At 28.9% G+C, this 16,535-nt stretch overlaps 1 protein-coding gene across 1 annotated transcript; it reads right to left on the bottom strand.

Annotated features, from left to right (window-relative positions):
• Positions 1–9,753: 9,753 nt before the first annotated feature.
• LOC114185047 (aquaporin PIP2-7) lies at positions 9,754–11,292 on the bottom strand. The gene is made up of 4 exons (XM_028072542.2): positions 10,900–11,292; positions 10,518–10,813; positions 10,260–10,400; positions 9,754–10,164 (listed from the first exon to the last, which is right to left on the bottom strand). Exons 1-4 carry the CDS (start codon positions 11,210–11,212, stop codon positions 10,051–10,053), a joined length of 864 nt encoding a protein of 287 aa, XP_027928343.1. The 5' UTR covers positions 11,213–11,292; the 3' UTR covers positions 9,754–10,050.
• Between the last annotated feature and the right edge of the window lie 5,243 nt (positions 11,293–16,535).

The raw sequence follows: 16,535 nt of genomic DNA, 5'->3' as shown, positions 1-16,535 counted from the left end.
TGGTTTTATGTGCAGATATAATACATGCAATGTATTGAAATTTAGTTGTGATTTTGGATCTCCAACACCAATGTTGTAACTTAATTCTTCAAAATGGTAAGAGTAGTATATTAAGGGATGAAGGGTTTAAGATTTATGCTACGTGGAAAGGGGAGTAGTAATTGAAGCATGGGGTTGGCTTAGCTTAGAGGTGCAGCAAAGGCCCTTTGGCACATTATTGCGAAGGCACAACTCAAAAGCGCATGCAAGACCTCAATGTTTTATTAAATGATATGAGTTTCATTTTTTTCTCCTCTCATCTTTTATTTCTTGATGTGGTTTACTATAGATTATCGATTAATATGTCACTATTTTTCTTTGAAAGAATTAATAACTCATACTAAACCACATAAAAAAAATAAAATATGTGAATCAAAAGATGGAAGTTATACCATAAATTTCCTTATCAAATAATTCAATAAAAAGAGTCTTCTGTTTCCCAAAACTAAACTCACTTCCTCGTTCTTTGTTTTTCCGTTATATAAATATTAAATTTACTTTTCTTTTAGGGGTTTTTCTTTTCTTTACGTATTCTTATTATTCAGCTGGGTTCCTATGAGTTTGTTATGACCATAATTTTTATACACGATTTTCTTATATGAAACCTTTACCTGCTTAAAATATTTGTATTTTTATCAGTTTATATAATTTTCCTGATTTAAAATGATCACGTATAATTTCTTTTACGCTTTATTCAAATCATCACAGAGAAACCGAGCCGTGATTCGTCTTGTGTATTTAAAGACTAAGGCCCATTGGAATGAACAAGGGCTTTAAGATATGCGAACAAAAAACGAACTAAATTGTAATGGGCCTAAAGTTGATGAACTCTGAGCCCATTTTCTAAGTTGTTTCAGTAGACCTTTTACCTGAAAAAAAAAAAAAACGTTAGGGTTATCTTTATTAGGTTGTATGAAATTAAATTAATGTGATTACGACCGAATTGGATCATCAAATTTATTATTAATATAAAATTATATAAAAAATTGATGATGAAGTATAGATTGAGTGCATGACTGTGAGTAATTAAAAAATCTTAATTATTCCAGAAAGTCTTAAACACAGAAAGTCTAAAAAATAATCTGAAGACATGGAGGTTAGTCTTAAAATAAATTGAAGAAAACAAGGAAAATTAATTATTCCACAAAGTCTTAAGAATTAATTGGATAAAATTTAATTAATTTATTAACAAGGGAATTAAACACACAGAAATTGAAACATTTTATCCATACACAAGATTTTAAATTCAGACAACTTCGTAAACATTATCTAAGTCCTTTTATCTAAAACCTATCTTAGTGTTTATTTTGTTTACTGGGTCTTTTATTAAATCAGAAAATTTATTTCAAAAATATTAAAATTCACTAAATTGATGTACAATTTGAATGTGAAATGGTATGCCAGCAGTGATAACAAATAGTCACTTTAAAAGCAAGTTATTAGCGACAATAAGGACTTATTACTTTAAATGCAAATTAAATTGGACACGACAACAAATGATTAAATAAATAAAATACTTGATTTGGTTAATGACTTTATATTTTGCATTTTAGTTTTAAATAATAAAATTGAAAAAATTATAATTGACATCCGTTACTTTAAATATCATTAAAAAAAATGTATTCCAAGTCTTATTATATTTGTGACTTATAATATATATTTGTATTGATGTGATAAAAGAAAAAGTCATCACTTTGGTATATGACTGTACTGTTTAATCCCAAAGTTGATGGTTTGAAGTTAGCTATTATTTTGTATATAAAACGAATGTGACATGAAGACGAACCATAAAATAAATATAAAAATAAATATAGTCGTTGATAAGACTAACGATGACTTTCTTTTAATATTTTGTTTTTCAATAAGAAAATACAAAAAATGTAATAGAAATTTATAACTCTGAATTTTTATTTCGAAAACGTTTTATACAAGTTATAATTATCGTTTTTTTACTTATAATATACATTTAAATTAATATAATAATAAAAAGTCATCGCTTAGCTATAGTTTATGTGACTTTACATTTCAATATATATAAGTTGATATAATTGAAGTTAAACCTAAATTAAGCAGATTAATGAGTGAATAGAAGGGATAGAATTATAAGGATTTGAGATCCATGATATAATACACGATTATGAAGTTCATAAGAGTGTGGAGTGATACGTTCGAATATTATGTAAACTCGTGTAAGTTATTGGCCATGAAATATTGTATTTTGTTCAAGAAGTTGACGCTATAATATTTTAAAATCAATAAAACTATTGTTTCTTACGATATACGTAAAAATAATAATTAGAGGAGTAAAATTTTATTTTATAGTAGTTTTATAGAAAAAATAATAATAAACTGAAAGGATAAACACATTTCAAATATATATATATATATATATATATATATATATATATATATATATATATAATTTGTTAAGTTCGTAAACTTACACCACTTAATATTTTCATAACATTAAAAATGAATTAATTGAATTGTCATTTAATAGGTAACACAGTAAAAAAATCATTACAAAAAAATTAATATTTATATCGACTAAGTTACACATTATTTTTTGGATTAAAATTATAACTAAAATAATTTATATTATTCATAAAACATTATAATTAATTTATAAATTTAAGTTTAAATTAATTTCTAAGATTTTAATTACTTATTATTATTGATTTTAAATTAGATTATATTAGAATACAAATTAAAGTTATTTTTTCAGCACCATATTGACAAAAGTTGATGTTAACATTAGTTCGACTATTTGTCTTGTACGATATTTATTTTTATTTTGTTTTGAACAAAGAGTTATTTGACATAACTAAATAGATATTATTAGTTATTAGAATCTTGCTTAAAGAGAGATAATAATTAACATTACATAAAACAGATTTAACACTTATTCTTTAATTTATATTAGAAAAAGGAAATTTTTAAATATGTGTAACAAATGGAATTAAATCGTCACAACACATTATAATATAGTAAAAAATCATTCCCAACAATTTAGACTACTAGACTAATCAGAAAAATTAATAATTTGTGGAAGTGTACGTGGATTGATATAGTTTGGGTAATATGGACATATAGAAATAATATCACATTTTTAGATCTTTTGTATAGGATATAGAGGATGTATTTAACTTAGCTTAAGTAAAAATTTGGATTTGGATTACACATAAAGTTTCAAAAGTCATGTTTTCATATTTTGATCGATGTTTATGTCTAACTTTATGCATAAAATTATTAGATTGTTTTTTCTTGAAAATAGATATATCAGTTATCTGAATCTAATCAAGTTCTACGTATTAGTCTAATCATTTTTTGGTTGAAAAATCAAGAACTATAATATTGCAAGTTGGAGTGTTGATCCTACGCATAATTTTTTTCTCATTATGCATATTGTGAAGAGAGTTTTGGACCATTTTATTTGCATTAATATGATTGGCAACAACAACATATAATGCAAGGTCATTATATTGTTTTATTTTGAACTTATAATTGTATTGAAAAATCTTAGAAATTAGAAGAGTAGAAGTTATATTATTATGTTTTTTATTTCTGTTTTCTCGTGTGTGTATATAAATCTTTCGAGTGAAACATTTTATTTGTTCCATTAATATATTCTTTATTGCTGGTAAAAAAAAAAAAACTCAACATATAAAAAAAGACAAAACTATTTGAGTTCAAGAGTTCTCAACGATCATAAAGAGACTTGTTTTATGTAAAGATATCATTTGAAAAAGAAGTTACAAAAGTGATTAATTGCTAAGTGCCAAAACATTGTTAAAATCCTTAATACCTTAAAAGATTTGAAGAGGAACATTGTCAAAATAATTTGTTTATATATAAATAAATTATTTTTTCTGATTAAATAAAAAAATTATCTTAAAACATTTTCAAACAAACATATACACTTTTCTATTTTAATCTTTATAATTCATTTAATTCACGCAAGAGAAGTATTTTAATTTTTATCCCAATTCAAGATTATTCAACTAATTTTTGATGTACAGTGAAATTTGTAATACAGTCCAATATACATCCATAAAATTTTACAAATTTTACTATATGCAACGAAAAACACAAAATTCCTACATTTCATAGTTTAATTTCATAATATAGGATTATACTAATTTGGGAACAAAAAAATTATTAGGGTTCATATCAATTTCATGAAAGAATCTATAAAATGATACTTAGGGTTCATATTAATTTGAAAAAAAACTTAATTTGGAATAAATATTATAATAGAAGAATCATAAATATAAGATACATAAATTATAATAGAATACTAATATTGATTCATAAGAAATATTGTGAATAATGCGTTATCCAATCTTTATTTTTTACTTTTTTTTTCTTTCTTTGAATAATTTTATAGCCAGATGAAAATTCTATTATTTTTATTAATTAACACGTTCATCAAATTATTATTTTTATTTTATTTTTTAATATATATATATATATATATAATATGACGAAGAAAATCCTAATCACAAAATAGTTAACTATGAATTTGAAAATCGATCGCTGAACGGTCACCAAAATTAAATTCAGATCATGATCCACACTCAAGGATCGTGAACTTACACAGTGATATGAAACGTTCGTTTCTACAAGTGACACGAGACTAACTGAAACACAAAATAACTAAATGGTTATCCCAAATCTTTATTTACTTATTAAAATCATTGAAAAATGTAAAAGAGCTCTGCATGAATATTAGTCAAAATAGTTAACTCTGAACAATTCAATAGAATATCAATAAATAATAAAACATTATTAAGTAAGCATCACAGTTACTTGTGAATTATAGAAAAACATAGTTAATAAGTAAAAAACTCATCTTTATTATAAGTGCACAACTCTTATAAATAAGTTGATCTTATAACTTTGTCTGTCAATCTAATTTCAATCCTACACCATAGGTTTAGTTACACATCTTCAAAAACTAACAAAGATAACAAAACTAAGTAGAGTGAGATCCAAAATATGAAAGGAAGAAATCCAAAAAGAAACAATATAATATAAAAAATATGATAAAATTTTGAAAATAAAAATTAAAAAAATATATATAACTAAAGCCCATTGTCTTACATAAGTAACATGTTATTTTGAACATAAATAAATATCATTACTAGACTATATACCCAGAAATTTAGCATACACCATCAAAATGATAATATTAAAGAATTTAATGATTGAAAATAAAAAATGTATATCATAGGTAAAATAATTTAAATAATAGTATAACAATTTAATACCCACTGTAACACATAAATTCAGCTGTCCCTTTTATTTAAAGAAGAGACAGGGAGACAGTATCCTATACAAACTCTATCCATTACCATCGAAAGAGGAGAGAATAACAAAAGAGAGTTGAAAACGTGAGATTCACGAATAAAACCAACCATGGGATGAGGACAAATTTCATAAATACTAAAATCACAACAAATTAATTACAGCTAATATTATTGTCACAATCACTTCTTCTTTCCTATCTCTGTCTCTTCTCTGTACCATACCAATCACTGCACCTTCACTATTCAATTATCCATATTCATTACACAAAATCAAATATTTTAAATTATCTTTAATCCAAAAGTCATAATTAATATTAATTTATTATTTCTCTCGTGTAAATATATTTATGCGTAGTCATATACTATACATATAAGTTAGGCACAAAGTACCACAAAAATAAAATATGGCAAAAGATAAGTACCTTACCTCATCAATTTATTATTTTACGAACACAAAACACAAAACAAAGGAATCCCAATGATCAACCTAACGTGTTTATTACTTATTATTTCTTTCTTTTTTATAAATTTTCTTTCAACCTACCACTGTATTATTGTGTACATAATAACAACTAAGAAGAAAATGTTTCACACAAAATAAATTAATTAACCGCTTCATATCGTGTGCGATACTGCAATTATAATTTAATTATGATGCTAAGTTCTAGTACTAAAGTAGGGATGGCAACGGGGCGGGGCGGGGACGGGTTTCGCTATCCCATACCCATTTCCGCATAAAAAACTCATCCCCATCCTCATACTCAAACCCAACGGGTATCAAACTTTTTTCCCATCCCCATCCCCACCGGGTAACGAGTATAATCTCGTACCCATATTCGTACCCGCGTTCTAACTACTTCAATATTAATTTTTATAAAAGAAAAAAAATTACGGTAAAGAAAACATAATATTATGAAATATTCAATATTAGGAGGATTTTCTTCGATGTCAAATACCTTAAAATAAATTATAATTGTTTACATTTTATATTAGAATACCAAATAAAATTTCATGTGAACCAAAACATTTATTAAATTTGCAAACTACAACATTGATGGACTTAGTTGATAAAATTAAAAAATATTTCAAAAAAATATAAAAGGAAAACAAATATTCAAATTAAAATATATTTTAAATGTTTGTTTACTTCAATTTTTTAAATTCTAATGAATCTATTTTTTATACACTAATAAAAGTTATAATATATCACTTGATCAAAATGACACAAAGAACAAATAATAAACATAATAATAAAAGGAAAACAAATATTCAAATTAAAATATATTTTAAATGTTTGTTTACTTCAATTTTTTAAATTATAATGAATCTCTTTTTTATACACTAATAAAAGTTATAATACATCACTTGATCAAAATGACACAAAGAACAAATAATAAACATAATAATAAAATTTTGACATAGATTTTGTATCTTTTGAACTTCATTATATGTTGGATTATATGTTGGATAGTGACAAAAAATATTCATAGAAATTACATTAAATTTTTATATTGTAGTAAATAAAAGTTATTTATACAATTAAAGTGGAAAAAATTACAGTATGATTAATAGTGAGTTATAAAATAACAAATAATTAGATAGAATATATCGAAATATTATTCTACATGATGAAAATAAACAATAAATAAAAATATTAAAAAACTAACAAATGTGTGTTTTAGAAATAATTTGAGAGACTATCGAAAGAAATCGCACAAGAGAAATCAAATGTATAATTAAGGTATGATAAAATGAAAAATACCTTAGAGAACTAATTATTAAATTATGTTTGAAGTGGTTAAAATTAAATAGAAATATCATTAGTGACCAAAAAATTTGTCATTAAATTACAAATAAATTAGTAATTAAATTGGTCACTAAATCAAGTACCGTTTCGATCATTGAATCGGTCACTAATTTAGTCATTGATTCAGATAATAAATCAACTACTACCACCAACGACGAAAAATAGTGACTGATATGGGTTACTGACTAAATCAGTCACCATTTCATGTTTTTCTTGTAGTGAATTATCATATATTATTCCTAAATATCATTATATATATATATATATATATATATATATATATATAATTTTAACCACTTCAAATAGAATTTAAAGTGAAAAAATTACATTATGATTAATAATGAGTTATAAAATAAAAAATAATTAGATAGAATATAACGAAATATTATTCTACATGATGAAAATAAAAACAATAAATAAAAATATTAAAAAACTAACAAATGTGTGTTTTAGAAATAATTTGAGAGACTATCGAAAAAAATCACACAAAGGAAATCAAATGTATAGCTAAGGTATGATAAGACGAAAAATATCTTAGAGAACTAAGAAAACTTTTCAAATATCAACATATATACCTAATGGTTGAAAAATAACGATAATTATTTTAATGAAACAAAAGAGTTCTTCAAATTAAACAAAAATTAATAATAATAATAATAAGTAAAGAATTTTTTTTATATTACCTTAAATTGAGAATATAAACATTCTCATGTGAAAGGAAAATTTATAATAAATAAAAATATTAAAAGTAATATAAATATTCAAATGTGAGGCATAATTTTTTTTTATTAACATACATCATTTTAACATAATTACATAAAGGTTATGATAAGATAAAAAATATATTGGAGATGAGAATGAGGTTCATGACAAATGAAATAATTAAAAGAAATAAAAAATAGAATATATATATATATATATATATATATAGGGGTGAGTTGATTAATTGTGAATATTTTAATAATTTAAACGAGAATAGAGATATGACGGGGACGGGTATTATGGCGGGTATATGTATATTTCCATACCCATCCTCATACCCAACTGAAAAAATCGGGGATTCCCCATACCCATACCCATACCCAGTCAATGCGGGGATTCCCCGTCAAAACGGGGACGGGTTCGGGCAATACCCACGGAACGGGTTTATTTGCCATCTCTATACTAAAGCATTGGGATAAGCATCCCAACCTCTAGTTATAGGAGACTTTAGTGAAATTACTCATTTAAGTTTTTTATTAATAAGAACAACGTTTTAAATTTTTAAAAGAATAATATATGTAATATTTTTTCCTAATTTAAAAAGTCGCATCTATAAGATTTATGTCTTTTATTTGATATGAAAGACTTTGTTAGGTCTACAGGAATTCATTAATAAAAAAATACAATATCAATAAAATTTGAGGTCTCCAGAAATTCATTAATAGAAAAATACAATATCAATAAAATTGAAAAATACAATATCAATAAAATTTGAGGGACATTATATTTATTTTTATATAATACTTCACTTCATCGTTTTTAATTATGTGAAACTTGAATTTCTAATTAAAAAGTCGTATCCATAAAATTTATATTTGAAATAGAATACTTCTTATAAATGGTAGTGAATAGTTGTCAAATCATGAAATTAGAAATATGTATTATATAGAGAGAGAGAGTTGTGTTTGTTCACGAAAACAGGTGAAATAATAAGAAGGTTCAAGAAACTTGTGGTTACTTATTTTCTGGTAGCAGCAAGCATGATTGTGAAAGCACAACAAATTTAACCTATTGGGAGGACCACTCACTTTTGTTTTTATTCGTTCTCAATTTCAAAACACCATCATGAAGGTTAACACCGATCTGGTTCTAAATCATGGAAAAAAAGTTAACACCAATCTAATTCTAAATCACGGGAAAAAACACGTTACGAAATAAATTTTAAACTTAATTTAATTTTATAAAAAATTTATAAAATAATATCTGTATTGAATTATATATTATGAAATCACTTGATTTCTAAATAATCAATACAAGATTTTCGGTATATCACTCTCACGTCAAAACATAATGCAAAACTAAATAATCAATATAAAAACTTCAATATATCACTCTCACACCAAAACATAAAAACTAAATATAAATGGATAGTTAATAGCATAACAACAAACAACTAATTTTACTGCACTAAATACTAAACTCTGAGTTATGATTCTGCTATTATCTTAAGAGATATTTTAAAGACAACTCAACCTCATAAACTTACCGTAATAAATTTTCTATTAAATTAATCGGAATGAAACATAACACAAACCCTTTTAAGGTGCATCCGAAAAATTAAAAGAAATGCAGCATAGTACGATTGAAGTGGTTTTGGTTTTGCTCTTTTTACTAGTGTCGCGATAGAAACAGTTTTTTCATAAATTCAAGTGCTTCAAACTATACTTATTCCATGGTTTGGTGCGTGAAGAATCAGCAATAATTAGTCGTGGAAAACTTGATTACCAAATTGAAGTGCTTAAAACTGTACTTATTAACGCATAGTGGTAAATTTTAGGAGAATACAGCAGCAGCGATGAACGATGAACGATGAAGAAGCAAAAAAGAAAAGAAAAATTGGGGTAATGAAGCATGACATGAGATGATGGAAGTGAATACAAGAGTGGAATACTTGGAAGAAAAAGAAAAAAGGGATAAAAATACACCCTTGACATGATGATGATGATGATGATGATAATAAAAGCATTCTTATCTACAAATTCAAGAGCCCACGGTATCTGGTTTTCCCAAAGCCCACGGGTAAGGGAAAAAGCCAAAAGGAACTCCAAGAGAGGGACCTGTAGACAGACTTCAACTCAAACACTGTTATTGTTTTGGGTGACACACCACAAATCATAATCTTGGTGGATAAGCTTATGCGTTGCTCCTGAACGATCCAAGAGCCTTTATTGCTGATCCTCTCAGAATGTATTGGTGGTAAAATGCAGCCACCGCAGCTCCCACGAACGGTCCAACCCAGTAAATCCACTGAAAACCGACAATCACAACACAACCGTTAACAATTTTTTTTTCTTTTTCTTTTCATAAAAAACATCAAATTTAAGGTTTATTAATTAACTTACTTGGTCGTCCCAGACTTTGTCATTGTTGAAGATCACAGCTGGTCCGAAACTCCTTGCCGGGTTAATGCCGGTTCCGGTGATAGGGATTGTAGCCAAGTGAACCATGAAGACGGCAAACCCGATGGGAAGGGGTGCTAGCACCTTTTATTTGTTTATAATTTCAAAGCAATTAATTAAGTGAGTGAATAACAAAAAAGAAACACAAGATTTAAAATTTAATGATAAACGAGGAAAAGCAAAGAGACGGTCTGTGCTTACAGGAACATGAGAGTCCCTAGCGTTTCTCTTAGGATCAGTGGCGGAGAAAACAGTGTAGACAAGAACAAAGGTACCGATGATTTCAGCACCCACGGCAGTGCCTTTGTTGTAGCCGTCGCTCACGGAGTTAGCCCCTCCGCCGTACCTGTTGTAGAACGATTTCTGGAACCCCTTCGCCAACCCAGCACCGCATATTGCGCCGGCGCACTGCGCCACCATGTACAGCAACGCCCTCACCAACGACACCTTGCGCCCCAGGAACAACCCAAACGTCACTGCAGGGTTGATGTGGCCCCCTGATACAGAAAATCACAAAGTTAACTAATTGGAGCAGAAATAGAAGTGACCGGAGCAAAAATCGATGAAGGTTCAGTTTGCGTACCGGAGATGCCGGCGGTGCAGTAAACGAGGATGAAGATCATGCCACCGAAGGCCCAAGCGATGCCCAAAATGCCTACCCCGTCGCACTCGGTGTTACCGGCGATGGAGGTGTCGCTCTGTCTCTTGTATCCGATGATGGTCAAGACGGTGATGTAAAGGAAGAGGAGGGTGGCTATGAATTCGGCTATGGCGGCTCTGTACAAGGACCACTTGGTGAGCTCATCGGGGTCGATCAACGGCGCCGGAGGTGGGTCGTGGTAGTCCTTGGCGGAGTATTCGGGTTGCTCCGTGACCTGCTCAACGTCTTTGGCCATTGCAAGAACAGGAATTCAGCAAAAGAGTTGCAGAAGAAGAAGATAAGAGGGTAGTGTAGTTGGAGTGAGGGTTTCGGAGAAGAAAGATGGTAGGTATTTAAGGAAGAGTGGTGTAATGAGTAAAATCAATAATTAATTGAAATGTTTTGTATCTATGTGACTATGTGGCAACGATTACATGATTAGCGTATTTTTTTGCCGCCCTATTACCTTCATTTCGCTTGCATGGTCCCACTCTTCTGTTTCTTCCACTTTCTCCTCAACTTTTATTTTCTCTAAAACCTTCTTTAATCCAACGGCTACATGTAAATGCAAAACTAACCAATCAATTTTATTGCCCATAATTATTCTATACAAAAAATGTTCAAACATCACATTAATAAAATAGTTTTATTAAAACCGACAAAACTGAAAATACTTATCAAAAATATGCATGATTTAAATAGACAGACGGATAAAATTTGACCACGTAATTTTTGTATTATAATTAAGCATTTTTTGCTTACGTGAAACCTATAGAATTACTTCCTCACTTCATCACATGAAGAATTTAATACAGCTCCAATCTCGTACCCTTGTAGAACTTTCTAGCACTCCTAGTTCAAGTTCGTGGCTAAGAAATATTAGCATAGAAAATTGCAAGAGGTAATGAAAGAAAGGTATGAAAAACTATTTGGAACATTATGTGATTGTTGATGTGATTAAAATAAGGAGAAAAGGAGCTGTCACTTCTGTTGAGTGACGAAGGTTTGCCAGATAAACTTATCTGGAGGCACCTAAAATCAAATGGGTTTTGAACAAAAGGGTGATTCACCTTATCCTCCTCACAATTATGGGGCCACTATATTTGCTATCGAATCAATTAATTATGATTAATTATGCAAAGTTTTAATCACCATGACTATATATTAGGGTTCTTGGTTTAATACTATACATTTTCTGCATCTTCTTTCATTATCGAACAAAAAGAAGTTTAAACCATAAAACAAAGAATATTCCAGTTTTCCTGTGATTTCATTGCTGTCTCATTCAGTTTATTGGCAAATGGTTGCAAATATTTTAGAAAAGAGATTTTGGAGAGCTGGAAAGAGTTCTCAATCAACTATCGTCTACATTTAAATACTCTCTGTGCTTTAAAAAATTTAACCTTTTGTAAACAAATATGCATTTTATTGTAAAGATGATTCCGTTTTGGATATTATTATAAAAGAGCAATGCAAAAGTTATACACATGTTGGTACTAAAGTTTAATAAGATAAGTATTATAAGAATCTCAAAAACCAGCTGCAGGTAAAAGAAAACAAAATATAATGTTATCTGCTGATATATAAATACAAGATATGTTTAAAAATTGGAAAAAATATTTTAGTCGTTTTCTTTTTATGTAAGTTACCAACGTATTAATGTTATCTAAAATATTTGTTTAAATTATCTCTAAACTAATAGATTACACATATAACAAGTCATTCTTTCAATTTGTATGAAACAATGTTGATTTTTATAATAACAGTTTTAAACATTTTATAATTAATTAAATTTTAAAAATTCTTCAATAGTCAATACACCAGTGCCATCTTATTTTCTCCTTACCTTTAAAATATAACTTATACTTTTTAATTAGTTTATAAAGCAAACAACTTTTGAAAACAGACTTATATTTTCATTCACGAAAAAATGTATTGTAGTTTTCTATGTTCTTTCTGTTTCAATTCTAAAGAAATGTTTATTTATTTAACGTTAGAAGTGGTTTCAAATGAGTTTTAAATATAATTTAATTTCACAAAATCAACTTGTAAGATGAAGTTTGTATCTCATTTATATAAATTTTAAATATAATTTAATTTCACAAAATCAACTTATAAGTTGAAGTTTATATCTCATTTATATATTTTAGTTTATGTAGGACTTCTAACATTTAAAGAATATATTTATTATTACTTTTTATTATATTCTTATATGTTATTTTTAGTTTTATTAAAACAATTTACATATATATTGAATAGATAGAAAAATAAATGAAATAAAAAGCTGAGAAACTGTTTTGTTTGAATTAATATCATTATTAACATCATGAAAAATAAAAATTGAAAGAATATTTGCAAGAGGTAAACCAATAGCACAAAGCAAGTGAGGCATAAACACATGTACATAAACATGAACGAGACGAGAACAATTTTTCTTTCCCCTGTTTGTGGGGGCCACTGGAAACCTCAGAAATGAATTAGAATCACGAGTTTTTTCCATTGACTATCGTGAATATTCTGGTTCATCAATTCCACTGTTAATTTTTCTTCCTCCATTTTCTAGTACTTTCTATATACTAAAAAAAGTCTAACAATTTAAAAAAATATTTCTTCTTCTTTTAAATTCCAAAATCATTTTTCACAACATCTGAACTAAAATAATAATTTTTTTCGTCTTTATATTCTTACAAATATATAATTTAAGTCTTAGAGTTTCGATTATAACAATTTAAATGAAGAATTAAATTTAAATTTCACGTCTTAACATAATTAATTAAAGAAAAACAGGAATTAATGGATGGTGACAAGATGAAGGTGCATTTTGTTCTTCACAAAAAAAAAAAAAACGTGGCATTCTGAGTCAGAGTGAGCAGCACACAAAAATCCATGACTCGGCCATAAACTGCCACAGAAACACAAAGATAAGTTAACGAAATCGTATTGTTACTTCAAAATTTCAAAGGAGATCCACCGTCCACCTCCACAGTCATTTTCATCTCACACGACCATCAACACCTTAAGCTGTTCAACCCGTCGACACGTGTATCACTCTCAGCCACAGAAACACAATTCACTGCTTCTTAAATTATGCACACATGATGTTTGAAATAAGAAAATTGGACTATACCGTATATATGTAGCGGAATTAGGTGGGCGGCTATTCATGTCACTTCGGTGTTGTTATCTCAATCCTCGTCATCGTTGTTTTTTCAATTTTATTTATTTATTTCCGAAAAACTATGCTTACAAACATTGCTTCAGTGGCACATTTGTTGTCCATGTCTGGAGAGTGGTTGGAAAGATACGACCAAAACATATTTCTAATCACAAATACAATTCACTCACACGCTGGACGATTCCAATAATTGCTGTCTTCTTCTCAAAACATTAAGCTTCTTTCTTAATTAAGACAACAAAAGGTTCGTTTTTATTTATATATGGATGAACCAAAAAAGTTCAGTGTAGTTATTGTCTAAATTCCTTGGGAACTTACTTTACCAAACCTACATATTTAGGATATGCAACGCGCACACATCATAACAATTTTAGGTTTGTGTCGAAAGTGTGAACACGTTGGTTGGCTATGAACGTCCCAGTTAAACAGAATTATTGTTAAAATCTACTGATTTAAAAAAGAACTTTTCTTTTGCATCTCAATAATCATACTCTTAATATGGAACACACATGAATGCTTAACATGTAGGAATCAATTTTTTCTATTCGAAATTGTGTTATTATGTCAGAAGTCTCCTATTTATTTAGAGTTGAAACTGAAAATAGCTTGTAAATATTTCTTTTTTAGATACTGAATAACGTGTTGTTGAGATAATACTGTGATGAATTCATCAATAATTGTAAATTTGTAAGTGGTATTTCAACTTTGACTTTGGGCTTCTTCTTTCTTTTTTTTCTCCTTCTCTCCTAAGTCTCTCTAACACCAAGAACACGGACGGTCCACTACTTAATGCAGGGTTTATTTTTAGGAAATTTCTTTTTGCACCCCGTCTTTTCCTTTTGCATCTCATAAATATAAAAATTCTCACTTTGCACTTCAAGCTCTAAAATACACGAGAGAAGACTCTTATTTATAACCTAGAAGGAGAGCAAAAAGTCTCCGACGAGGGAAAAAAGAGTCTAAAAAATTAAAAATTGGAGCAAAAAATGAATATGTAAGAAGTGTGACTTACCACCTAAACAAGTCACATTTGTCATGTCACTCATTTGAAAGTCTTGGAGAATAAGTGTGAGGCTTCTAGATCCATTCTAGATGGAGCACTCCACTTAAGGTCCAATTTAGGCCCAACTCCCTTTTTGGTCAAAATGTTTCTAAAGTCCAATTTCCTCCAAGGCCTAATACATGGTCCAAAGAAAATCCTATTCTACAGGGCCAAAAATACAAAGCCCAAAAATAAATCCTTGTCTAATATTTACAAGCAAATAGTCCTTGATTAGGTCTTCCCATCCTTCTTAGCCCATGTGAACCTAGTGTTGTCGGCTTTCAAAACCCGATGTTACTGGCTTTTAGAACCCGATGTTGTCGGTTTGCAGGATGCGAGTGTACCGGCTTGCAAAATCTTGTTTGGACTTTTTTTTTTGTATTGTGTTTTTGTTCTTGGTTGGCGACCCTCAAGCCCTTGTTGACAAGTCACAAGTTATTGGAGAAGTGAAATAGGAGTATCAAGAAGGACTTGAATATCCTCGAGGTCCATATGATATCTCCTTACTTAGTAGTTATTAAGATCACATGTTCATGTTTCCTCATCTACCTATAATGGGAAAATTTTTTCCTATCGTCCATTTGGATATTGTTGGTACTGTGGCGCCACAGGTTTAATTGTTAGGTGTATTCCGCACGAGCTTAGTTGTTGGATCTTATTGGGTGCATAATTTTTGCGGATAAGAGTGGAACATACATCAATGTCTCGTACCTATTGTTGTTTAGAGATCTTACGACATGTGGTGGATATGCATGGGGAGTTGTTGCATTGGTTCACATGTACTCGACATTGCCATGACATCCCATATGATGTACACGTACCCAGAAGAACAGAGTCATTAGGCAACCTACGAGATTATAACACTTCCATTATATAACATTCTTATGTTTTCTCTAGTTACCATTGCAGGATGCACTAAGACGCGTTGTGAGCATTGTACAAATGATGGTTGTGAAGAACGTGCGGAGAGTAGTTGAGGAGATCAAAACATTTGTGGTCGATGTTGATCTTTATTAGGGATGACAACGGGGTGAGGTGAGACGGGTTTCACTATCCCATAGCCATCTTTAACCTTTATATTTTTAGATTATAGTATTCCATCATGGTTGTAGTATATCACAAAATTTATTTTATTAAACTATAGAATCCAATGTTACCGGTGTTCAGAAACTGGTGTTACCGACTTCAAAATCTGGTGTTATCGGCTTTCAGAATCCAGTGTTATCGACTTTCAGAAATCGGTGTTACCGATTTTCAGAAACCAAAGATACCGACTTTCAAAAACCTGGGTACCAATTTCATTCTTGGGAGTGCCGACTACGAACATATTTAGTTTACAATTTATATATATTTTTAAGGACA

Source organism: Vigna unguiculata, chromosome 5 (assembly GCF_037176805.1).
Source record: "Vigna unguiculata cultivar grain cowpea cultivar isolate G323 ecotype 2 chromosome 5, ASM3717680v1, whole genome shotgun sequence".
NCBI lineage: Eukaryota > Viridiplantae > Streptophyta > Magnoliopsida > Fabales > Fabaceae > Vigna > Vigna unguiculata.
The sequence above is the reverse complement of the archived record's forward strand: the minus strand, read 5'-3'. Positions and strand labels throughout refer to the sequence as shown.